Source organism: Typopeltis vanoorti, chromosome 7, assembly GCF_054136105.1.
Source record: "Typopeltis vanoorti isolate ZY-2024b chromosome 7, IOZ_Tvanoo_1.0, whole genome shotgun sequence".
Taxonomy (NCBI): domain Eukaryota; kingdom Metazoa; phylum Arthropoda; class Arachnida; order Uropygi; family Thelyphonidae; genus Typopeltis; species Typopeltis vanoorti.
This window is the reverse complement of record NC_143555.1, coordinates 72,254,085-72,280,156: the sequence shown is the minus strand read 5'-3', so window position 1 is coordinate 72,280,156 and position 26,072 is coordinate 72,254,085. Positions and strand designations below refer to the sequence as shown.

General features: G+C 35.2%; 1 protein-coding gene across 5 annotated transcripts in view; it reads right to left on the bottom strand.

Annotated features, from left to right (window-relative positions):
- LOC150104774 (uncharacterized) overlaps window positions 1–26,072 on the bottom strand; it is a 334,262-nt gene that overhangs the window by 260,060 nt on the left and 48,130 nt on the right. For all 5 annotated transcript variants that reach the window (XM_090395341.1, XM_090395343.1, XM_090395345.1 and 2 more), the window contains exon 3: window positions 21,998–22,035. In XM_090395341.1, the coding sequence (XP_090251467.1) occupies window positions 21,998–22,035 (38 nt within the window). The remainder of the gene's footprint in view (window positions 1–21,997; window positions 22,036–26,072) is intronic.

Sequence of the window (26,072 nt, the reverse complement as noted above, 5' to 3'; positions counted from 1 at the left end):
GGACAGAGGGACGAATTCCCGATGATTGGAGTAGAGCTCTCATAGTACCCATATATAAAAAGGGAAATAAAACTGAATGCAAGAATTACAGAGGTATTTCCCTACTGAGTGTTCCTGGCAAGATCTATGCAAGTATACTTGAGAAACAGTTGAGAAGAATTGTGGAAGAAAATCTTGGTGAAGAACAAGCTGGATTCAGGCCAAATAGAGGCTGTCAGGATCACGTCTTCACTTTACAACAAATAGTCGAGAAAGCATGGGAATATAACAAAGATCTGTATTTAAGTTTTGTCGATTTGGAAAAGGCAAATGATAAGGTGCCAAGAGAGAAACTATTCAATACGCTGCAGTTATATAGTGTCAATGGGGCATTATATCAAGCAATACTTAGTCTTTATTTCAGTTGTAAGTCAGCAGTTAGAATTGAAGGAAGTACAGGAAGATGGTTTAATGTTAAATCTGGTGTGAGACAAGGATGTACATTATCCCCTCTGTTATTCATTATCTATATGGATCACATTATGAAGAAAAGTGGTATTAAACATGATATCAAAATTGGAGATGTTAATGTCAGCTCTTTGCTTTATGCAGATGATGTTATACTTCTAAATAAATCTGCTACAAGTCTGCAAGATTCTCTGACTAAATTGAATAGCTGTTGTAATAGATATGGTATGAAGGTCAGCAATAAAAAGGCAAAGACAATGAAAATAGGCAGAATCATTGAAAATGTCTACTGTGTTGTGAATGGAGAACCTGTGGAAGAAGTAAAACATTTCAGCTATTTAGGTACGATTTTTACTGAAGATGGTAAATTAAATATAGAAATAGACAACAGAATCAGCAAAGCTGGTATGGTGGGAAATCAATTGAATAAATTCATATGAAATAAGAGAGAAATTAGTTGGAACACTAAATTAGCTGTATACAAGACAGTGTTCAAACCAGTTTTAACTTATGGATCTGAGAGCTGGGTCAGAAGTAAAACACTTGACTAGAGACCACAGATATGAGAGTCCTGAGAAAGATTAGAGGCGTGAACAGATGGCATCAATGGCAGTATCATATTAAAAATGAGGATATTAGGAAAGAACTTGACATTTTCAGCATCCAGGAATGCGTTAGCAGAGCTAATCTCAGGTGGTATGGTCACTTAAATAGAATGGGAAAGGAAAGATTAGCAAAACAAGTGTTCTCTGCCAGGTTGGCAGGAAAAAAGACCCAGTGGAAGACCAAGATATAGGTGGATTAATACGGTACAAAGTGCCTTGGACGATAGAAATATAAGATCTAATAATGTTGGAGTCTTGACAAGTAACAGACTGATTTGGAGGAAAATTGTAGATAGGAAGTTAATAATGATGTAATTTTTTCATGTAGTACTGTCATATCCTGTACACCCCTTGAGGGTACATGACAGGAATTTGATGATGAGCTGTGTGAAGCCCAGGAGAAAGTTGAAACAATGAATTAATCATGATGAAAAACATGTTGATGAAGGGATAACTGTTGGTGTTCATTAGAATACTGTTATGCATAATCATGTTGGAATATTTTGTATAATCACAATTGAATATTTAATCGACTAAGACCGATTTTTTGGTATGTACATAACAAACCATCTTCAGTGCATTATACTTGGAAATTAAAAAAAAAAAAATCAAACAAAATTAAAGAAAAGAATCATTCCCTATATGCAGTTGTGAGAGCCAGAAAAAAAAAATAAAAAACTATACTATTGGGATCAAATGTGCGTGCGAGGAATAAACATATTTAAAAAAGTAATTATACAATATTTAAGCAGTATAGATTTTAAGTAGCACAGAACAGATGGTAAATCAAGCATTAAGGTTGTATGAGGGAAAGTTTAGGACTTTGGCACTTCCTTTAAAAAAGAGGTTCGTATTTATGGGAACACATGTGTACTAATTTGGTATCATCCTAGAAGTTTCCACGGTTAGTATCAGTAATCCATTTTCTGCTAAACAGATTTGTTGTTTCGTGGAGCCAATATAGGACTGATGTTCAGAAATGTATTTAAAAACAAGACTGAATATACTCCAGGAAGCAACAAAAGTGGAATTTTACCTGTTGAAGATGATATTGTATAGCTGATTAAATTTACAGCATAGTGGTAGAGATATTGTATTTCTTTAAAGATATGAGAAATATGTCAAAATGCCTTTAATGTGAGGGATGGAGATTCTATGTGAGTCATCTCTTCTAATGTTGTTGTCAAGTCCACTGAAGAGTTTCTAGATATGATTGTGGGCCTGTACAATCTCTTTAACTTTGATGGAGTAGAGCTTTTCTATAGGATTATTGTCAATTTTCTGTAGAGCAGCAGTAATTGTTGGACAAGAATCTCTTCTAATAGAGATTGGAAATGCAGTTGATAATTTTCTCTATTGTTTTGTGGTTGTAACTGTTGATAAAAGCCGTTTCTTTGATTATGAAATTTGTCTCTGAAGTTGTTCGGATGAGGAATAGATGATACGAGCCCGTGACATGCCATTTAATAATACCACACTTCTATGAGGGATCGTGAACAGAAGTGATGGATATACTGGCCTGAAAAAGGAAAATTTGTGAAAGACAGATGTTAAGGAGTCATTCCCTTTTTATAAGGACATCTCCCAATTCAAAAGATAGGAAATCTACCAATTCATAGGAAAGATATTATTATTAGTACTGCAGGAGCCCAAGGACTCATTACAAGAGGACACTCTACTCTGCTACACACACATCTCTCCATCTCCCTTAATACTTAATTCTCCATCTACACAGAACACTACTATCATCATCATCTACCCACCTACATTGCCGATTTATGTGTACATGGGATGAAAAACAAGATTACTGGAGGAAAAACCCCTGCTATCCCCACACGAGATCAGCTAATTCAACTTCAATTGAAAAAGCCCATATAAAGATTCCTCTTGTCAGGACAAGAATAGAACCCAGGTCTTTTCCAATCAAAGGGAGCGATGCTTCATTGTTCTTCCAATTGCACTACGGAGGTATAGAGATGTTTGTCCCATATGATCATGTTCTATAGCAAATCTGATTCTGTGATGATGGTAAATAATTTTTTTGTAAGTAAACGTCTAGTTGTTGATGTGATTTATTCCAAACGGCAAAAATATCATCCATATAGTATAGCAAAGCTATACAGGGAAAGTTCTGGATTAAACAAGGAAATTTTTTCTTCCAGTTGTTCCCAGTAGAAGTTAGCAAAGAAAGGAGAAACTGGAGAGTCTATCGCTATACCTTCAATTTGTCAATAAAGCTTTTTGTTCCACCTAAAATATGTAGAATTCAAGACTAATTTAAAAATGTCTAAAATATCTGATGGAAACTTTGCTGATAAAAATTCTCAAGTGTCAGCTAAAGGAACATTAATAAAAAATGAAGCTATGATGAAACTTACTAGTAAGTCTGTGGAGTTTCAAATTCTTAGTTTTTAAATTAAAGTCTTATATTTTTAATATAAGAGAAAGAATGGCCAGTTAAGGGAGAGAAGAGATTTAAACCATCTCCCCAACACTTCATCTGATCCTAATAGTATCATTTTTTTAAATTTTCTGCCTCACAACTGCACACAAGTAAAGTTTCAGTTCTCCATGTACTGAAATATCTACAATTAAATATTCAATTGTGATTATATGTAATTCTCATGCAGAGAAATATTCTAATTCTCATTGAAATACTCTAAATCTCATTAGAAATACTCTATTCTAATTCTCATGCAGAGAAACAGCTATGGGCTATCATTGTCATGTTGCAAAAGCTTAGCGGTTTCTCTACATGAGAATTAGAATGGAGTTGCATGTAATCACAATTGAATATTTAATTGTACAGATATTTCAGTACATGGAGAATTGAATCTTTCCTTGTGTGCATATAGACACACAACCACATTCAGTCGAAGGCTATGAAAGAGATTAGAATTGAAGGGATATGTGCTTAAAATTTTAAATTAGCAATCTGAAAGTTAGGTTGGTCAGTTAAAGACAGACTAGAAACCACACACACCGGAGTTCTGAAAAAAAATTAGGAATTAATGCAGATTCATATCAAAAACAATGCTATTAGAAATGCATTTAGCATCATTAGCATTAAAAATGTGGGAGGAAAAACTAATCTAAGAGATGGTATGATCATTTAAACAAATATATGAAAGGCAAGGTGCTCGAAAGTAGGACAGCAAGAGAAAGATGCAGAAGAAAACTATTATCCAGGTGGAATACAGTTAATAGTGCCTTAGAAGATGAAGTTCTTGACAAATTGATATGTCAAGAACCTAATTTGGAACAAAATTGTTGATGTGTTTAATAATTTGAACTTAAGTAATACTATTATAGCATCCTGCATATCTCAAGCATAAATATCAGTAAATAATGGTGTCATAGAATCTGTAGGTTTCCATAACTATAGAAAGAACATGACCAGAATGAAAAGGTAAAATATTTGATTACTTATACTAGTAACAAATATTCCTTTCTGAGATCTCAGAACATTCAGCACATAAAACTAAGAAACAGAGGAAAATTCAACAGCAATTGATCATAACGGCATACTCTAACAATGGTTATCTTTTTAAATACAACTGCACATGTACTTTAAAGTTGGATTTCTCAAATTTTGGGAATAGTAAGTCCAATTGTTAGAACTGATATTTGCATATCATAATATGGCTAAGGCACTATCTTTGAATAAATGTTTACGTTAAAAAATTCTTTGAAGTGGCAATTTTGTATTATACAAAAGAATCCTTATGGCTAGTGTCAATTCCATGCTGTGTCAATTTAAACTTATTTATATACTTTTTATCAGTCAAATACAGCTGAGTTTAGAGATTTCCTTCTCAGCTAAAGATCTCTAATGCCTGCCTACTTAGCGACCTAAGTAGGCAGGCATTAAAAGAGATGAAAATTCATAAACACAGAAGTAACAATGAGATAAGTATGAGGCAGTGCTGAAAAAATGATTATAGGAATAAAGGAAGAAATAAAGGATTAAACTAAATTTATTATAGTCTAACCAAGTGAAAAATAAACTTTCAACATCTTTCTCTAAATCCAGAGTAATTTAATAAAAAGGTGGCACATCTTTTTGCAACTCCTATGGGTAAAGATGACCTCGCTATTGTTTCTGCCTGGTATCTCCACGTCTGGGCCTAGCTCCCACTGAACCTCAATAAAGGTCGAAACTAGTCTGGGTAGTGGCGCTTCCCTTAATGCATAACATTATACATATCCGCAAGGAGACGTGTTTTGCATTATGGGAGATACTGAGATAGGAGTAATGTTAGCTTGGTCCACCTTTGCTACGAGTTGCTTGGTGTTGTACTACCTGACCCCAGTCCTGAAGATACTTTCAGGCGCAAACTTTGTTTGCTCACACTTGGATAAAGGATTAAACTAAATTTATTATGAGGCAGTGATGGCAACAAATTATATTCTTGGTTTAATCCTTGTCTGGATTAAATTTGTTTCCTGTTAGTATCAGGAGTCCTTACAAAAAGCTGTCAATTCAATCTTTGTTTCAATCTCACTATCTGGAGGGGGGAAAGGAACAAAATGTTTCAAAACTATTTATTGCCGGCCTGGTTGGCTGAGTCGTCAGAAAATCCGCTCTCCAGCCAAAAGGCTGCGGGTTCGAATCCCACCATGGGCATGGATGTTTGCGAATGTCTGTGAAGTAATAGCGGTGGTGGTCAGCAGTAGATGGCATTGGTGTAGATCAGGGTTTCCCAAACTGTGTTCCATGGAAGGTGAATAAGTGTTCTGTGAGAAGTTCTCCTGGAATTTGTCATTTTAGTTTTCTAAGCATTTTTCATGAATAAATATTTTATAATTTTGGCATTTGAAAGCACTTGTTACAGGAAGATTCTAAGAATAGGATGGGTACAGAAAATCACCAATGAAGAGCTCTATCAGATGATACAACCAAAACAGAATCTAATGCATAAGATTATAAAACGGAAGCTGCAGTTATTTGAACACATCTGTAGAATGAGTGAGGACCAGAAGATAAAGACATTTATGTTTGGTATTTTGGATGGCTTAAACAGAAGAGGAAGACCATACAGAGAATGGATAGATGATATGAAAGACTGGTGTGGAATGGGTGTACAAAAACTGCAACACTGTGCACTGGACAAAGAAAGGTGGAAGAAGATAGTGAAACAGGCATCAGACATCAACGGGCAGTGAGCCCATGGTTCGTGGTGATGATGAAATATTTTATAGTGGAAATATTCTGAGGATGAATAATATTCGTGAATATGTCGAAAAGTTCAGACCCAGAACACCTAATAACATCTATGTTAGTGACCAAGCAGTGTATTTTTAAACGTGTTAGTATTCATGAATTATCGTTAATTTTCACACATCGAAACCTTTCAACAATTGGGAAAGGGAATACTGATGTTTATGACCAGTCATAAAAATTGCCTGCAAGCAGATTATAACAATGGGTGGTGAAATCCTCTGTTCTCAAAACTGAAAGAAATAACATCTGTGTTGCAAATGTTAGTGACCAATCAGCAAGGAAGTATAAAGAAAGTTTTTCCACTAAAACTGAAGATCATCTGTATCTGGTTCTCAGATCTAGTAATACTGAATACTTTCTTCGTAAGTTCTTATTGTACGGTGAAAGTTTTGAAACCGTAGTGCTGTGATTTTTTAAAAGTAATAGGCCTGCAGATTTAAGTTTTAATATGAATAAGAGACAAGTGACTTTGTTTAATTTTGGTATTAAGAAATCTCTTATTGAAGGTATTTGTGATGCAACAGATAGTGAGTCATCCACCACCAGCCTACAAAGCGATCTCCAAGATGTACAAAAGGAGGGGAAAACTACCAGCACACAGGAGAAAAGTCTGCATTCACTCATAAGTACTTATAATAATATTATAAATTTTTTATAATATAAATTATAAATGAGTCTTTGGATGCCCTGGTGTTGTGTAATAATAATGATATTTTATTGGTGACAATCAGCTAAACTATAAATCTTTTTTTTAAGGACTCCAGATGTTAATATCTGGAGTCCTTACAAAAAGTTGTCAGTCTTTGTTTCAATCTCACTATCTGGAGGGGAAAGGGAACAAAATGTTTCGAAACTATTTATACAGTATTAATCTATTAACATACAAAGCCGTCTGTGACATGTACTTTGTTCATTGCACCAATATATATATATATGCATATAAACTCTATTCACTAGTTAGCTGGTGTTGCAATTTATTATCGTCCATAAGATGTCTGCAAATATTTATAATATGTTAGCCGAAAGTGATATTGAAAGCGGATAGGACAATTTGGATAAAAACAGCGAGACAAATTTATATCAAAGTGTTGGCATTTTTGACTTGTCAAGTGACAATAGCGACAGTAGCAGTGGAAGTTCAGTTCGAGGCAATGTTCGTAAATGTTTGAGACCGATATCGTCTAGTAGCGATGATTCCGATGTAACAGAAAATGAATGGAATTGGCAAGAAAAGGAAAATATTCCTATTATAAAACCATTTACGGAAATTCCTGGCATCAATGCAATTGCTTTGCTAAGATTTGGTGCAAATCAGACACCTCTTTCTGTTTTGAAACAAATACTTTGTGATGATTTCTTTGACATGATAGTTACAGAAACTAATAGATATGCAGCTCAAGCAATAAACGAGGAAATTACTAAAACGATTGAAGAATGGTATCCAATAACAAGTGACGAATTGCAGGCATATTTTGCATTATGTCACAAGTAAAAAAATCTAATATAGACATGTATTGGTCAAAGAGGGCTGTGGTCGAGACATCCATATATTCAAAAATTATGCCTCGTAAACGCTTCTTAGCTATATCTCATTTTCTCCAAATGAAACAATAAAGAAAGATGACAAAATATGTAAAGTGCAAAACATAGTCGATAAGTTTCAGCAGTTATATACATCAGATAAAAATGTAGTAATTGATGAATCCCTTATGAAATATAGAGGTCGACTAAATTATGTACAGTTCATTGCTAGCAAATGAGCACGATTTGGGATAAAATTTTACAAGCTATGTGAATCAGACTCTGGATACTGTTCAAAGTTCAAAATTTATACAGGAAAGGATAAAATTCCAGGAAGCGATACACCTGCATCTCAAAATGTCGTCATGGAGTTGGCCAAACCTATTTTAGGAAAAGGATATAAGTTATTCTTAGATAATTGGTATTCGTCACTAGAATTATTTTATTTCTTGAGAAAAAAATAGTACAAATGTTGTGGGGACAGTTAGAAAAAAATCGCAAGAATATGCCTAAGAAATTGATGACATATAAAATAAAAAAGCGAATCAAAAACTTTATCTTGTCGAGGAATTTTGTCGTTATGCTGGCGCGATAAGAAGGATGTTTACATGATAAGCACAAAGCATTCAAAAGAAGAAATGGTAGATACAGGAAAAGTTAGAAGTAAGAGGGGCGATGAAGAAAAAGTAATAAAACCTAAAGTGTTCTTGAATACAATTGCAGAATGGGCAGTATCGATAGGCAAGACCAACTACTTGCTTGATTTCCAATTATGCGGAAATGCGTCAAAGGTTACAAGAAAATATTTTTCTATTTGATGGATATCGCTATTTACAATGCTTATGTTTTATATTCCAAACTACCCAATACATCAAAACTAACAATAGTTAATTTCCATTTGAACGTAGCAGAAGATATGTTGTCAAATATCTTTACCTAATTATAGTACCCGTGGATGTCCATCGCAAAAGGACTGCCCAATTAGACTGCAGGAAAAAAATTGGGCACATTTCCCTGAACATATACCCCCTACTGATAAAAAGCAACATCCAGCAAAGAGATGCCATGTATGTGCCAAGCATAATGTAAGAAGTGAGACTACATGACAATGTTGTAATAGATTTCATGGTATGATATGAACACAGATGGATAAGAAATTAACTATTTATTAACTTAGAAGCTAATATTTTGCTGGTATTATATCCAGCATCTTCAGAGCACACAACACAAAGTACGTTACAAAAGCAAGACAACCACAATCTGGTGTAACAGTGGGGCTAGTATAAGTAATTCCAGCGTGCAACACAAGACTAAAGTCCTAATATGGCGGCATCTAGGTTAAAAAAAAAAAATAATAAAAAAAAAGTTTTGTCAAGTTCAAAGTTTTGAAATAGTAGTCCAAATGATAGTCTTAGAAAGTTTGAAAAATAAAATAAAATAAAAAATAAATAAAATAAAATAAAAGTAATAAATATTAATTTGGTCTTAGGATGACTGTCTCCCAAATCTTTGGTAGATTTATACAGCCATGCTTGTTAAGGTTTGGAGTATGTTTTAAGGCTTCTGTTGATTCCAGGAACAACCTCTCTGACTTGTAGAAGCTTCTGTGCATTACTTTTGTTTCTTTCCGATTGATCCTGTGTGCAGGGGTATCGAAAGCATGGTCTGTCAGACCAGACTTGCCATAGCGAAAGTGTCAGATATATTTTTTGTGTTCACTGAGGCGGATGTCCACAGTTCTTCCTGTCTGTCCATAGTAAGCTTGATGACAAGAACAGGGCACTTCATAGACTCCTGGATGTGATAAAGGAGTGCATTTGTCCTTTGGTGAACGGATGAGAGTTGCTAATTTTACATAAGGTTTAAATACTGTGCATAGTTGCTATTTGTTAAGCACCCTGATATCTTTTCAGATATGCCTTTAATGTATGGGATGGTGATAGTTTTGTTGTAGTGTTCTGTGGTAGATAGAGGAGATTTCTGGGTAGCATTTAGTATGTTATCTATCTTATTGGAATCATAACCATTGGTTAAAAAGGTGTGATGCAGGTGAGAAAGTTCAGCAGTGAGAGCAATGTCATTGGAACAGATTGCTCTAGCTCTATGGGTTAGTGTTTTTACGATATCATATTGTTGAGAAGGGTGATGCTGTGATTGTGTAAGTATCTGCCTGTATGTGCGAGTTTTCTATAAACCAAAAATGATAAGGAATCTTCTGGAAGACGTGCGATCAGTGTGTCCAGGCAGTTATTGGCTTCTAGTTCCATTGTAAAGTGGATTTTAGGATGCTGGCTATTTAGATGCACTAAAAATGTATTCAGTGTGTCTGGGCCATGTGGCCAAATAGCAAACACATCATCAACATAGCATAGCCAGAGAGACTAGGTTTGAGAGTGGCTATGTTGATAGCTAATTTTGCCACATGTTCTATGTAGAAGTTGGCTAATGGGGCGAACCCATAGCTGTCCCATCTAATTGTTTGTATATTTTCCCTTTCCATGTAAAATAACCCGCCTGTACTGTGAATTTAAATAGCTGAAATATATCTGGGAAAAATTATGAATTTAGTAAGTTAAGTGTTTCAATCAGTGGTACATTAGTGAATAATGAGGCTATATCAAAACTCACCATTAGGTCTGATTAAGGTGTGGTTTTCTAAAATACTTTTTAGGTGAGTAGAATTTTTAACAAAAGAGGGAGAATTGTTTGTGTAAGTGGTTAGTAATTTGGCTAAATGTTTATACTATCTACAATAGGACTCAAAGGTGTACCTTGTGTATTTTAGGAGCACCATATATTCTGGGTGTTTTAAAGTGCAAGGGTTTGAGTTTTTTGACAATTTCTTTTGGCCAGGAAGTGACTTTGTTCAATAACTTGCGCACCTTATTCTTTTTTGAGTTGGTGGGATCTCGATCTATGATTTGATATGTAGACCAGTCTTGGAGCAGTGCATGCATTTTGCTTTCATATTCTGTTGTATCCATTATTACAGTGGCGTTTTCTTTGTCTGATTTGGTTATTATAATGTGGTTATTATTGTGTAGTTCTTTTAGAGCTATTATTTCTTTATGTGGGATATTATATTTGGGAGGCTTAGAATGGATAAGAAATTGGCCACGTCTAACCAATATTATTGACTATAGCTGGAGGCAAGTGGTAAATCCCGCGTTCAACGGAAGCCATTATTTTGGTTTTAGGCACATCTTCAGGAGTAATAACAGCAAAATGGTGTCCAAGACTTAATGCACTCGTGGCCTCTTTGGATAAGGTTGTCGATGATAGGTTGACAACAACACCATCTTGATGAAATTGTGGCCGCTGCGTAACATCGCGTTGCTGGAGGATTTCAAATTTTTTTACGGTGTCAGTTTTTAACTTTAGCAAATTCTTTATTGGCTGTCGAGTTTTTGGAGATTTTATCCAAGATATCCCATAGCTCCGGGTTCAAAATGTCAGATAATATATCACGTAGTACACTGATGAAGGAATTTGTTTTTGAAAGTTCTCGGCGAGTATCGTATACCTGTTCTCATAATAGTGCTAAACTCATTCTTTTATAAATACGTTGGGCTTTGGCCGAGTGAAACTTGTTCACTAATTTTTATAGTTTGGTATCAAATTGGTATATCGGCACCTTTTTAAGAAGGCTAACCTGTTCAGTTGCCGTGCCAATTTTCACTACATAAGAACGTAAAAAATGTTCGATACCATTACATTTACCTAAGTGCTTCGAAAAGTATCATACCTTGCAAAATTATTAATATTCTTTATAATAAGGCAACAATTAACGAAATAAATCATGAATTAAACAAATAGTAGTTTTATCAACTTTAAAAATAATTTATACGTCAAAGGGTTAAGTCCACAATGCCTCAATGAGATTTAATATTTGTCTCCAGGACATGAACTGGAATATGTCCACATAGACTTTTGTTTCAATCTGGTCACATTTTAACATGTAAATGAGATAAACTGATATTAATAATCTCATTGGTTAAATGGAATTTATTGAATTTGAAATTTATAATCTCTACTAAAATCTGTCAAACTGTGACTTCAAATAGATCATTTATATAAGGCAAAATTTGACAAACAGAATTAATGCTGCAAATAAAATTTGTTACACATATTGTAGTAATTTCCGTGTGAAAATCATTACAATCAAGAATTTAGCTCCAAACAATCTGAAACTGTATTTGTATGTAAACAATTATAAATGCTTGTTAACCTCATTTATATTTGGTCAGATGCATCCACTGCATTGCAGCACATTAATTTTCAGGCTTAAGTTCAAGACTGGAAGATATGTTTTTTTGCTTTCTTTTCAGCTGCATTTTACAATATGCCCATGAACCTATTAGATTCACTGTCCCTCTATCCATTAAGTAAGCAAGGTATTCCAGAAATCTGGCTGAAGATATTATTGAAATTTTGTGTCAGGAATTTTTCCAAAAATTTGTCAAATTCAATTTTTCTTTCAGTCTGACCATTTAAAGGTCAGAATGAAAGAAAAATTAGCTGAATGTCAACATAGCAAAATGTGCAAATATTATATACTATAATAATGTACATTTTGCTAGCTAGAATTTAATAAAATTTTGGATTTAGGATATTATATTCCCAAAAAGTTTTTTTTACATGGACAAAAAATTAATTTCAGTTGAATTGTTTTTTAATATCAAAATAATTCAAACAGATATTAAAACTTTTTGCACTGGCATCATAGAATTTAATGAAATTTGACGTTTCAGATCACTGAAAGATCCTAAATTTTAAAACTGTCAGATCACTTTAATTTCAGTTTTAATCTGACCACTTGTAGCAAAAAAAAAAAAAAAAAAAAAAATTATCACCATCACACCCTCCATGGGAGGTTCATTCAACTGTCAACATATTTATCATAAAGAATCATAAAATCCTTAACTATCCCTGCATTAACAACATATTCTGATAACATGTTCCACAAATCTCCATAAAAAATCTACTCCTAACACATCTCTTCACCACAATCTTACATAACTTCCAGGAATAGTCTCTGGTTATTCCAATCTTGCCTTCTAGTCATTTTATACTCCCCTCTGGATTAATCTGATAATATCCCCTCACTAACTTAATGTCTTTACCATATTACCTCTTTTCTTCGTATCTACCAAACTCTGCAATCCACATTCTTTCAACTTCTCTTGATAGCCAACATTTCATAGCCATGGTACTGTCTTTGTCATTCGTCTAAGGATACATCACAATGATGTATAAAGTGACCAAATCTGAGTCCAAGTGTGGTGTGACCAGTGCTTTATATAGTGATGCCATCATCTCTTATCCCTAAATGTTAGTGAACTTCTTATCATGGAGGCAAATATGATATGCAGTCTTGGAAACACTTGCAATATGTCCTCTAAATTTGAGTTTAGAGGATTGCTTGAGTTTTGTTACCCTTACTCTCTTAGTAAGGGTAACAAAAGTTTAGTACATGGCACTGAATGAAATCCTAAGGAATTTTTTTTCGTATGTGGCCAGCAGAAAGAAGAATGATAAACAGTGAGAAGTATATAGTTAGTAGACATGTTTAAAGATCAGCTCATTAAAGTTTTTCATACTTGGGATTTTAACATAATATGGGAAAGTAAATCATGCTGAATGAGCAGGAGGTATATGAGGAGTAAGCTTGATGTCAACAAGGACATGGAACTTGAAAGTATATCACTGAATGTCTTGAGAGAATGTTCCAGGGAGTTAACAACAGCTTTAATTTACATTTTTAACATGAGCCTTAGAAGATGTGGATAGATTTCAATATTTAGGTAGCTGGATCTCAAAGAAAGAAACTTCAGCATTGGACATTAGAAATAGAATAGGCAATACTAAATTTGCATTTATGGAAATGAAGAGAATTTTAATAAACAAGAGTATTAAAATAGGTGTTAGAGTTGGAATAGTTAAAGCAACAGTTTGGAGTATTGCAAGTTATGGAAGTGAGTCATGGATACTCAAAAAGAGAGATATGGAAAGAATTAATGCATTGGAAATGTGGTGTTATAGAAAGATGGAAAAGATTAGCTATACAGAGAGAAAATCAAATCAAGAGGTTTTATGAAGAGTTGGGATGGAAAGAACACTGTTCAAGAATATTATGCAAAGAAAGACCGGATGATTTGTGGGACATCTGCTGAAAGGTTCTTCGGGACACCTGACAAGAACTATATTACAAGGGAAAGTTGAGGGGGAAGAGAAGACGTGGAAGACCAACTAGAGAATGGTTCAATGACATCATGGAATGGACTTGTTTAGGAATGATGGAGGCGACAGACGGAGAGAAATGGAGAAGAGCTGCTTATCTGCTGCAACCCTCTTGCTAGAGGATGCTACTGGACGATGAACATGAGCATTACATTAACGCAGGTTCCAAAAAAGAGAGGAAAGATACAAAATTGTTTTGCTTCATAAAGGGAGTAAATAACACAAAGACTTAGAATTATAGGTCAATCTGCTTGTCTGTTGTTGTTGTGAAGATGTTGGAAAAGCTAATAAGGACAAGAATTCAGAACTGGATGGCTAGCAGTAGAATACTCTTTAATGGACAGCATGGGTTTGCTAAAGAAAGATTGTGTTTTAGCAATCTGCATACTTATTATAACAAGTTCAAAGCTTTATAACTGAGAGGAGACCTCCACATAGCCTTTAAAGGAATGCGGAGAACCGACCAGTGCTTCTGACCTAATATCCAATCCTCACCTTCCTAATATCCAATCCTCACATTTAGCTGACCAAGTTGTATTCCTATTGGTTAAACCAAAATACAAAATGATGGTACAACATGACAAAATTTCAGGCTGGCTGGGACATCGCCCGGTTAAACAAGGTCCCCGTTGTTTTCGCCAGGAAACAAGGATGAACAGCGAAAAGTCAGCTACTGGAACAAATCTGAAAACACACCCCCACTGAATATCAGAGTTAAAGATCGGTACTATCAACATAAGAAGCTTGACTGGCAAAGAAATGGAGCTAGCAGAGGAATTAGATAAGTACCAGATCGACATAATAGGGGTGTCTGAAACGAAAAGGACAAAAACTGGCGAGATCTTTCTGAACAATAAATACAAAATGTTATATTCAGGCAATGACAATCAAGGAAAAGAAGGAGTAGCCATAGTATTCAACACAAAATACGAGGCTAATCTTCTTGAATGGCAGGCTGTCTCAAGTAGAGTGATGTGGGATCATAGGCACAACAGAAGGTTCTACTAAGGTAGAAGGGGAGGAATTTTTTTGAGGCTCTAGAGAAAGCTATTGACACAAAGAAAAAGTTGATCCTTGTTGGGGATCTAAATAGCAGAGTAGAAAGTGATTATGAGACACACAAAAATATATTTAGAAAATTTGAAGAAAACAGCAAAGCTAATAATAATGGCAAATATCTGTTGGATTTCTGCTCAAGACATGGACTGATTATTACTAACACCATGTTCCAATAAAAATGTGCACAAATTCACATGGAGAGAAGAGGCAAGGAACAAGAATAGTCTCATTGACTATGTTATTGTTGATAGTGATGTTTTCTACCTGGTGCAGGACACCAGTGTGTACAGAGGATCTGAAATTGGAAGTGATCACTATTTAGTCTTGTGCAGAATAAAATTGAATTTCACATTGAAAAGAATAACATGTAAGAAAGTTTTAAGGCGAATAAAAGTTGAGCAGCTCTCCGATGTGAACTGTAGACTAAAATACACAAAGATTATTGAAGGGAAAATGAAAGAGTTTGAGAACAGGAATGAAACCTTGGAGATTCAGTGGCAAGCCTTGAAGAAAATCCTGATTGATCAGCTACAGAGGCATGTGGTAAAGTTGCCTGCAAGGATAGAAAATAGAAAAATTAGAACTCCATGGCGGACACAGGAAGTTAAAGAGGCAGTGAAGGAAAAGAAGAAAGCAAATCAAAAGTTCCTGGCAAATACGTCCGTCAGCTTGTGCTCTTAGAGAATACAGAGACAAATGTAAGAAAGCTAAACAGTATCTAAAACTGGCTAAATAAAAGTCATGGAGTTTGGCAAGAACATAAAAAATAAATATCAAGAAGTGGGCAAAATATTCTGGAGGTTGTTGAAGAAGCTTAGAAATGGAGGAAAGTGCTGTAAAAGGAGTTAGAGATGATAAAGGTGAAATGAAAACAGGTGAAAAAGATCTTGAAGTATGGAGTAATTATTTTGAAAATTTGCTAAATGAAACAAGCAGTGATGATAGCACAGTGATAAAAAAACACTGACCAGGCATGCAGTCAGGAATACATATCCATACTTGAAGTAGATGATATTCGACCAGAAATGCTGAAGTATGGTGGTATAAAAGTCTTACAGTGGCTGCACTGCATAGTTCAGAATGCCTGGACAGAGGGATGAATTCCCAATGATTGGAGTAGAGCTCTCATAGTACCTATATATAAAAAGGGAAATAAAACTGAATGTGAGAATTACAGAGGTATATCCCTATCGAGTGTTCCTGGTAAGATATATGCAAGTATACTTGAAAAACGGTTGAGAAGAATTGTGGAAGAAAAGCTTGGTGAAGAACAAGTTGGATTCAGGTCAAATAGAGGCTGTCAGGATCAGATATTCACTTTACGACAAATAGTTGAAAAGTCATGGGAATATAGCAAAAGGTCTGTATTTAAGTTTTGTCGATTTGCAAAAGGCATATGACAAGGTGCCAAGAGAGAAACTATTCAATATGCTACAGTTATATGGTGTCAATGGGGCATTATATCAAGCAATACGTACTTTATTTGAGTTGTAAGTCAGCAGTTAGAATTGAAGGAAGTACAGGAAGATGTTAAATGTTAATGTTAAATGTTAAATGTTTAATGTTAAATCGTGTGAGATAAGGATAGGATGTGCATTATCCCCTCTGTTATTCATTATCTATAGGGATCACATTATGAAGGGAAGTGGTATTAAACATTATATCAAAATTGGAGATGCTAATCTCAGCTCTTTGCTTTATGCAGACGATGTTATACTTCTAAACAAATCCACTAGAAGTCTGCAAAATTCTCTGACTAAATTGAATAACTGTTGTAATAGATATGGTATGAAGGTCAGCAATAAAAAGACAAAGACAATGAAAATAGGCAGAATCATTGAAAATGTCAACTGTGTGTGAATGGAGAACCTGTGGAACAAGTAAAACATTTCAGCTACTTAGGCACAATTTTTAGTGAAGATGGTAAATTAAATATAGAAATAGACAACAGAATCAGCAAAGCTGGTATGGTGGGAAGTCAATTGAATAAATTCATATGGAATAAGAGAGAAATTAGTCGGAACACTAAATTAGCTGAATTAACTTATGGATCTGAGAGCTGGGTTAGAAGTAAAACACTTGACCAAAGACTAGAGACCAACGATAATAGAGTCCTGAGAAAGATTAGAGGCGTGAACAGATGGCGTCAATGGCAATATCATATTAAAAACGAGAATATTAGGAAAGAACTTGACATTGTCAGCATCCAGGAATGCATTAGGAGAGCTAATCTCAGGTGGTATGGTTACTTAAACAGAACGGGCGAGGAAAGATTAGCAAAACAAAGTGTTCTCTGCCAAGTTGGCAGGAAAACACATCAGAGGAAGACCAAGATATAGGTGGATTGATGCAGTACAAAGTGCCTTAGACGACAGAAATATAAGATCTGATAATGTTGGAGTCTTGACAAGTAACAGACTGATTTGGAGGAAAATTGTAGATAGGAAGTTGAAATTATGTAAATTTTTCATGTAGTACTATCATATCCTGTACACCCCTTGAGGATACATGGCAGGAATTTGATGATGATGATGACGACAAGTACATTGGACATGGGAGATGCATATACAGTAGTATATTTCGATTTTGCAAAGGCTTTCAATAGATTGATTGCTATGTGATAAACTGGTAGTTAAATTGGAAACAGATGAGGTTAGATAGAAGATTAGTGCATTGAAATGGAGATTGGTTGTTTGTTAGGTATCGACAGTTCATGTATGGGAGAGAGTGATATCCCAGAAGAGGAAAGTTACAAGTGATGTGCCCTAGAGGTCTGGTTTTGGGGGAGGATTGTTGTTTTATTTTTATGTAAATGACATTGGAAAGGGCTTAAATGATGATATACAGTTGTTTTCAGATGATGCAAAGTTGGGTAGAGTTATGAGAAGTAGAGCAGATGTCATAGCTTTGCCAGTGGATCTAAATGGACTGTCTGAATGGGCAAGTGTGGGGGGGGGGAGGAGATGTCAGTTTAGTGTTGCAAAGTTTTAAAATTTGCAAAGCAAAGATGGGATGTAGAGTATAGGATTGATGGGGATATTTTAGAAGAGGTGGAGATGAAGGATCTGGGTGGGGATGATAGTGGATAAGGGCTTGAAATTTTGTGGACATTTTTGCTAAAATTGTGAGGATAACAGCAGATTATGGGACAGATGCAGAGAATACAGTGTAGAAGTAAGGATAGTTTGATTTTATTGTGCAAGACTTTGATCAGGATGCATATGGACTACTGTGCACAGATTTGGTCTCCAGATTTACAAAAGGATGATGATGAGATGTTGAAACAGTTCAGAGACGATTGATTAAGTTGGTTTCTAGTCTCAGGAATGTGAAATAAGAGGAAGAGGGGGAAACATGATTGAATTATATAAGTTAGTGAGGGATAATTACCAGATTAATGTGGAAGAGATTTTTCATAGAATACCTGGAGAGGGAAGAATGAGAAGCCATCCCTGGAAGCTGTATAATGCGACTGTGAGCAAAGGGGGTGAGGAAGAAGTTTTTTTGCATGGAGAGTAGTGGATGATTGGAATGAGAGCGCAGTGAGTACAGGGACAGTGAATTCATTTAAATCAAGGCAAGATATTTTCACATGTGCATGTGAAAGTGGAACCTCCTACAACAAGTCTCTTGACTCCATGGAGGTCTGTTAATAATAATAAACTATCCACTACCATCCTCTACAGCTTGTACACCCCAACTTATTTGATAATTTATCAAATGCTTTTGCAAAATCCAAGAATATCACTGTATGATTTTACCTTATCTAACGCACTCATTACCTTATCATAAAATGCAAGTAGATTGCTAAAGCAAGGCCATCCCTTTAAAAATGCATGTTGAACCTCATAAGGTTCATATGTCCATTAACCCAATCTTGTATTATATTCCTAACTAATCTCTCCAACACCTTAACTACAACTGCAGTTATACAGGGAACTTTTGTCCCAGAACCATACTTGTAGAGTGGTATTATTTTGCCTTCTTTCCACTCCTTATTAACCTTATCCATTGCAAAACTTTCTCATTAAATAACCAGATCAAGATCACGGCTAACTGTTGTGGACATTCCTTAAAAATATGTGGTGGTATGTCATCTATTCCCACAGCTTTATTAACATCTAACCCAATCAACATGTGATACACCTTTAATTCTTTCACTTTTAATTTTCTTCATACATGCCTCCCTTTTACATATTACAGCAGCATTTACACCAACATGAAGTGCTTACAATAATTCCACTATATTCTTTGCAGTGGTCACTACTGCTATGATTATCCAACAGTGGCAACTTACCATAATCATTCTTCCTCTTGCTTGACATACAACAGAAGAATTCCCTTGAATTAACCTTAGCCTGTCCAGCTAATCTCTACTCATACTGCCCTGTTTTCTTTCTTTACCATACTCATCATCTTCCTAGCCTGCAGTTTATACTCTTCATGGATCTGATTGCCACAACTGTCTTGTACCCCCTCCATAACATTTTCCTTTCCAATCCAGCTTGCTTGATTTCATTGATCATCCATTTCACTCCTATTCTATTTACTTGCTCAACTGTTGGCATGCAGTTTGCATCAGATACTGTCTTATGAATTCCCACGTGCTGTCAACATCTTCTCTGCACAGCTCATCTACCCAACATACACTATCAATACAGAGCTTCCCATAACCATGTACTTTACAATTCCACATATATCCTTTTTTAACAGTAACCTTTTCCTGTTTAAGAAAAGATTACTACAATTTCACCATTTCCAAAATAAGTACCTCATGATTACTCTCACCAACTGATGACGTTCTTTGTTTGTTCCTTCCTCTTTCCAATCTATATTCCTGTGATTAGAGTCATGCATCAGGTATCAACTTCTTTTTATATGCCCAACCCAATTTGCCTAAACATTTCACAATCGGTATTGTCTATAATGTATTCTCATGGCCTATAACAGCATTCTATCAGATATACTAGTCTGTTAATTTCCACTTCATACTACTCAGATTCAAAATCTGCACAAGCTTGTTATCCTCTCAAATTCTTTCTTCATGAACACTGTTCCACCTCAGGTTTTAATTAAAAAAAAAAAAAAAAAAATCTTATCTGGTCTCTCTACCTCTTCTGTGATCTTCCTCCTGGTCTCTTTCCCTCAATTTTCATATCATACGTTCTTGTTGATATTCTTTCTAAATCCATTCTCGTTGTGTCCAAACCATTTCAAGCAAGAGCAAACATTTTGTCAATACTTTTTAGATCCCAAACATTCCTAATATCCACATTTCTTATTCTATCTTGCCTTGTTTTTTTGCCAACACTGTCCTTAAAACTTTCATTTCCATTGTTTGTATTCTAATTGTGTCTCTTTTTATTAGTCTCCATGTCACTGCTACATAAGACAAAATGGGCAAAGAGTAACTTCTGTTAATCAAAAGCTTCTTCTACAGATATTTTCATTGGTGGTCTTCATCACCCATGAAAATATCTGTAGAAGAGATCCAATGTTATCTGAACTGCCATCTTCTGAACAGCATCAAGAATTTTTAGAATGTTCTTAGATGCAGCACCAGTGTGAGAGCAGTATTCCAAGGTTGGGTGGATTTGCAGAGAGTAAGTAAGTAGCATCTTGAATGAAAAGGATGCAAAGTTTTTTGAAGCCAATGATGCTATAGAAGTAATGTGGTTATGATAGGAAAAGTTAGGAATAAGTGACAGTCTGAGAAGCAAGATCTGGTCATGTAGTTAACCTGAGCATTATCAAAATTAACAGGGAAAGAACTAAGGTCTGTTTTTTAATGGTCAGGGCACTGATGTAGATGATCGTAAAGTTTGAAATGTCAAGGTTTATCATATGAGAAGGAGGAATGGAGAGTACTATCATTAACAAAATTGTGAATAGGGCTTACAGTAAGTGAGGAGATGGTTTATGTGTAGGAGGAAGAAGGTAAATGCAATAACAGAGCCATACGAAACATCTGCATTAATAGGAAAATATGAGGAGAGAACACTCTTCATGGTAACATAGAGCAAACAATCAGAGGGAAAACTGGCAATCCAATTGTAAAGGGTGCAAGGCAGCTTATAAGATGGCAGTTTGCCAAAGAAGCTCTCAAATGCCTTGGAAATGTCAAGTGCAACAGCATAAATTGCTCCAAACCTTTCCATGGCAGGTGACATCTGCTGTAGATTTTGAATGGCAGAATCCTCATTGGTTATCAGTGATTAGCTGACAGTTTTCCAAGCATTGAAAAAGTTGATTATTAATGTAATTCTCCATTACTTTAGACAGAAATTATGTGAAAGCAATAGGTTGATAGTCTGATGGTAGACATTTTTTTTTTCTTTTTAGAATCAGCTGTATATATGGCTCTCATTCTGTGAGGTAGATGATGACTGAGTATAATACAAGTTAGAGGTGATAGAGGAGAGGCATTAGTTCAGGAGCACATCTCTTACAATGGTTCACCACGTGTTCTTCTCAATTTGTTTCATCCAGGAGTGGCTTTCATTTTTTCTTACTTCAATCTTAACCTGGCATTAGTAAGGTGGGGTGTCATAGATCCCAAAGATTTTAAATTGAATATAGCTTTTTAACAATGTATGACAGCGAGTCTTGTCTCAGTATAGCTTCCCCTCCCAACCCGCTACTCGATGCCATAGACGACAGGCTGTTGTGCATTAGCAAGTTTAGTGTGGGACCCCCACCTTACCACTTTTGTTACATTTTCCCACCTTACTAAAGCTGGGTTAAAAGTCAGTTATTTTTGTGATTAAGTTTTCCCACTTTAAAAAACAGCATGTCCTAAAAATGACATGCAAAATTCCAATAAAACATCAGAATTCCAATATAAAAAAATAAATTATGCTCATTAATAAATAAAATTACATGAAAAAAAAAGTATATTTACTCTGTAATGAGGTATGTCTCTGCACCTGAAGCACTCATCTACAAAGAACAAAAAAAATAATAATAAAATAAATAAATAAATAAATAAAATAAAAAATAATAATAATTTAAATTTATGTTTCAGTATAACATGCTGATTTATATGAACTTCACCAGTTGTAATAACTATTCCTACATGATACATTCATGTAGAAATTCATTCACTCTCACATACAATAATTAATGTGAAATTCATATATAAAAAATTATATAATGACGACTTGGTAGGTGAATGTCAAATTCATAGCATATGGCAACTTCTTAGTTGCTTGTTTCATTTACTAGTTTCTGGTATTATGACCAGTTTCTTCAGGAAATTAAGATGTATTAATATCTTAATATTAATACATCTGTTTACATAAATAGAGAGAGAATATGCATTATTGGTCATCTGACATTCCTATTATGTTTTTTTTTTAGGTTAAAGTTAGGTTTAAGAGTGACCACATACAATTAAGAATCATGTTATGATTTTGATTGCGTTTAGTAGGAGTGCAGATTCTTCAAATTTTCATATATAGCATTTATAGAAAATATATCAATGGCTAATTACTTTGTGGGAAATTCTGAATGTCATCTCCAGTAATCCCAAAATTTCAGTGTGGTACAGATATGTTGACGTTTTTGTGGTATGGCAATGTTCAGTAACCACATTTCAAGGATGCATCACAAAATTAATGATATTCACCAAATGGTATAGTTCACATTAGACTTAAAATAATTGTACCTTCTTCTTGGACCTCCTCATTCTTCCTTATTCAGATGGAGACTTCATTCTCAGTTTTTCAAAAGATATACACATAAGAAGTTACATGCAATGTTCCCATTATTCAATTTCCAAATTAGTCAATATAAGAACTGTCACCTGTCTGACTTACTCTCTAACAGAACATATAAAATCCATTTTTATCAAATGGTTTCAGAGATACTTCCTTAATAAGAGCATAAACAACTACAAGACCACTGCACATTCTTCAACTGCTCAACATGATGTGACAATCATGTGTCCATTTCTCGGCCTATCAAGATATACTGAAATACAAACTCCTGACTTTCAAGTGGAATTCCATCTTATCTAGAAGCTTTCATTATTATAGATTCTGTGAAGGATAAGCTTTTCCCATTTACATTCCTTGCTAGCAACTTTGGATTATGCTATTTTGACCAGTCTGAAAGATCAACAGCTGTGATGCACAATCAATAGCCAAATCTTAAGTTTTTATAAAAGTAATAAAAGAAAAGTTAGAGAAGTACAGTTAAAGTAAGGAAGTAAATATACTCTAACTTCATGAAGTATAGTTAGTACAGCACAGAAGTACAACTATGCAGTCAGTACAGTATAGAAGTAGTGAAAAAAATCACTACTTCCATACTTGATTGAAGGTAAGGTAGTGTGTGAGAAATATAGGCCAAATGACTGTAAGACAGTAAGTGTGAAAGACAATGAGAAAGAGAGTGCACCTGTTATGGTAGAAAGCATGAATACCATTGAGAAAGTAATTCAAGACATGAAACCAGAGTTGGAGAAGATAAGAGAAGAGATGAAACAAATGTAGAGTGAAAGGAGAATTATAGAGGAAGACTGAAAAGAAAGATGGCTGCGTGAAAGAGGTAATGAGAATAATTTGCGAGTAGTTTTGTAGTGGGTAAGGTTTGTTTTCCTGGAGGCAGGATGAGCAGACTAATAAAAGCATCGAAATGAAGAGTAAATGAGCAAAAGTGTTGGGGGTGGTAGTAGGAACAGATCTGGTTCTGAACAATGAGAATGTAAGAATGGATTTCAGGAAGTTGTTGAGGAGAGTAAAAGATCAAAGTGTGATAAGAAAGCTATTCAAGTGTGTGTTGCCCATTAGTTGAGATAGTAATTCAAAATTATCAATGGTATGCTAGCAGAGCTGTGTGAGGAGAAAAGAATGCATTTGTAAATGTGAATAGAAGATCTGAGGAAATAAGATGACGTGAAAGAGTAAGAAAGCATTGTAAGAGAGCTTGTGAATGGAGAAGTAAGTCATGAGTGGAGGGAGAGAAAACAGGAGAATGGGGAGGGGAGAAGTCAGGAGAGACAGGGAAACATGCGAGAAGTGTGGATACTTGATACAGAAGTGGATGTGTTAGTGGACAAGAAAAGATTGAGATGGCCAGAGATGTTTGGAGAACATTTAGCTCTGAGGAGGAGTGTAGGATCGATAATGACAAAGGAATGGTAGGTAGGTGGTAGATTATGAGGGAGTCACATCAAAATTTGGTTTCAGTGGAACCTTTTCAAGAACATCAGAAGTATATGAAATAAGAGTAATGAAATTGCTATGCCAATTGAGTTCATTCACCCCAAAATTGTTGGAATAAGTGAGATGTGGTTGGATGAGGATGACCTCCTGACAAGAACAGAGATGCAGGAATATGATGTTTGATATTTGTCATGAAGACAGACACAGAAGAACAGATGTGCCAATGATAGTAGCATTAGAATGATGCCTATTCAAAGTGGAGATGCAGGGCGCAAATAGTGACAGCAGTTAGGTCTAAGGCAGTGTGGTGTGAGGTAGACAGGATGAAATATTTAGCTGGATGTCGCATGGATATGATAATGTAGACAGCAGTAAGAAGGAAATGTATATCCAAATAAGTAAAGAGTGATCATTATAAACGATTCTAATTGTGCCAAGATAGGGTGAATAAAGAGACATCTGGGGACAAAAGAAAATTAATTTGAGTTTTTTCGGGAAACAATCATCTTAGGTGGTTGTTTCCCCAAAATAAAGGGAAACAATCACCTTATTATTATTAAGAGAAACCTCCAGGAAGTCAGAGACTCATCAAGCGAGGCCATATACTACACACACACACTCACCAGCTATCATACTTATTCTTGAATTCATACTGTTTGCACTCACAACATCCAATGGCAATCCATTCCAATCACGCACCACCCTATGAGAGAAAAATCTAGCCCTCAACCCTTCTTAGCAGCCTTCATTCTCGGCTTCCAAGGATGCCTTCTCGTCTTTTCCCCACCCTTCATAAATTGAAATCCTGTATGACCCTTTCAGAAGTTTGTAAAGTCTGAATCGTATCACCCTCTTTCTCCTGTTTGCTAGTGTCTGCAGTCTACAAATTCTCAATCTCTCTTCATAATCAGCATTCCACAATCCTGATATCATTTTTAATGATATCAGGATTGTGGAATTTTTTTCAGGAGAGAGTACAAAGGAGATATACTCTCCTTTGTACTCTCTCCAATATATCAGAATAACAACGGAAACCAAGACACCAGATCTGCACACAATAATCCAAGTGAGGTCTTATCAACGCCTTGTAAAGAGACAAAATAACATCCTTATATTTACATGTGAACATTCATTTCAGCATTGCAATTATTTTTTGAGTTGTATTTGCAATCTTTACAACATGGCCACTGATCTTCAATTTTCTATTTATTAATACTCCAAGAACCCTAACCTTATCTTCTTCTTCTAGCCTAATCCCACCAATATAATACGACATTGGATATCTAATCACGCGAAAGCAAATGACTTTACATTTACTGACACTGAACTGACATGGGTTTGGACCCATTTGATGGGTCCAAACCAGACGAACACAAACACGAAATCGTTCTCTCCTTGTCAACATTTCATGACAAAGCCCATTCCTGTCATTAACAGCTATATAACATTGTCCCTCTTACATTCACATCATTCTCCCCTTGATAATTTAGTTTCCTTGACTCTCTGTGTTAGCTCTCATACCAGTTATTACTTTTTTCTAGACTCTTGATACCAAACTCATTCAGGTGTAGGGCGTCCCTCTTATACAAATCCAATCTTCCCTCAAACTCGCTCCACACATCCAAAAACTCTCATCTATTCCTTCTACACAGCCTACACATTGAATTGCTTGCCATCATAGCCCTTCTTCTTAATTCATTTTTATCATAGCGAGGTAAAATACCGATTTTCACTGTCTCACTCTTCTCTTCCAACAACCCTTTCATGTCCTCTCTCATACTGACCTTATAGCCAGTTAAGTCATTAGTA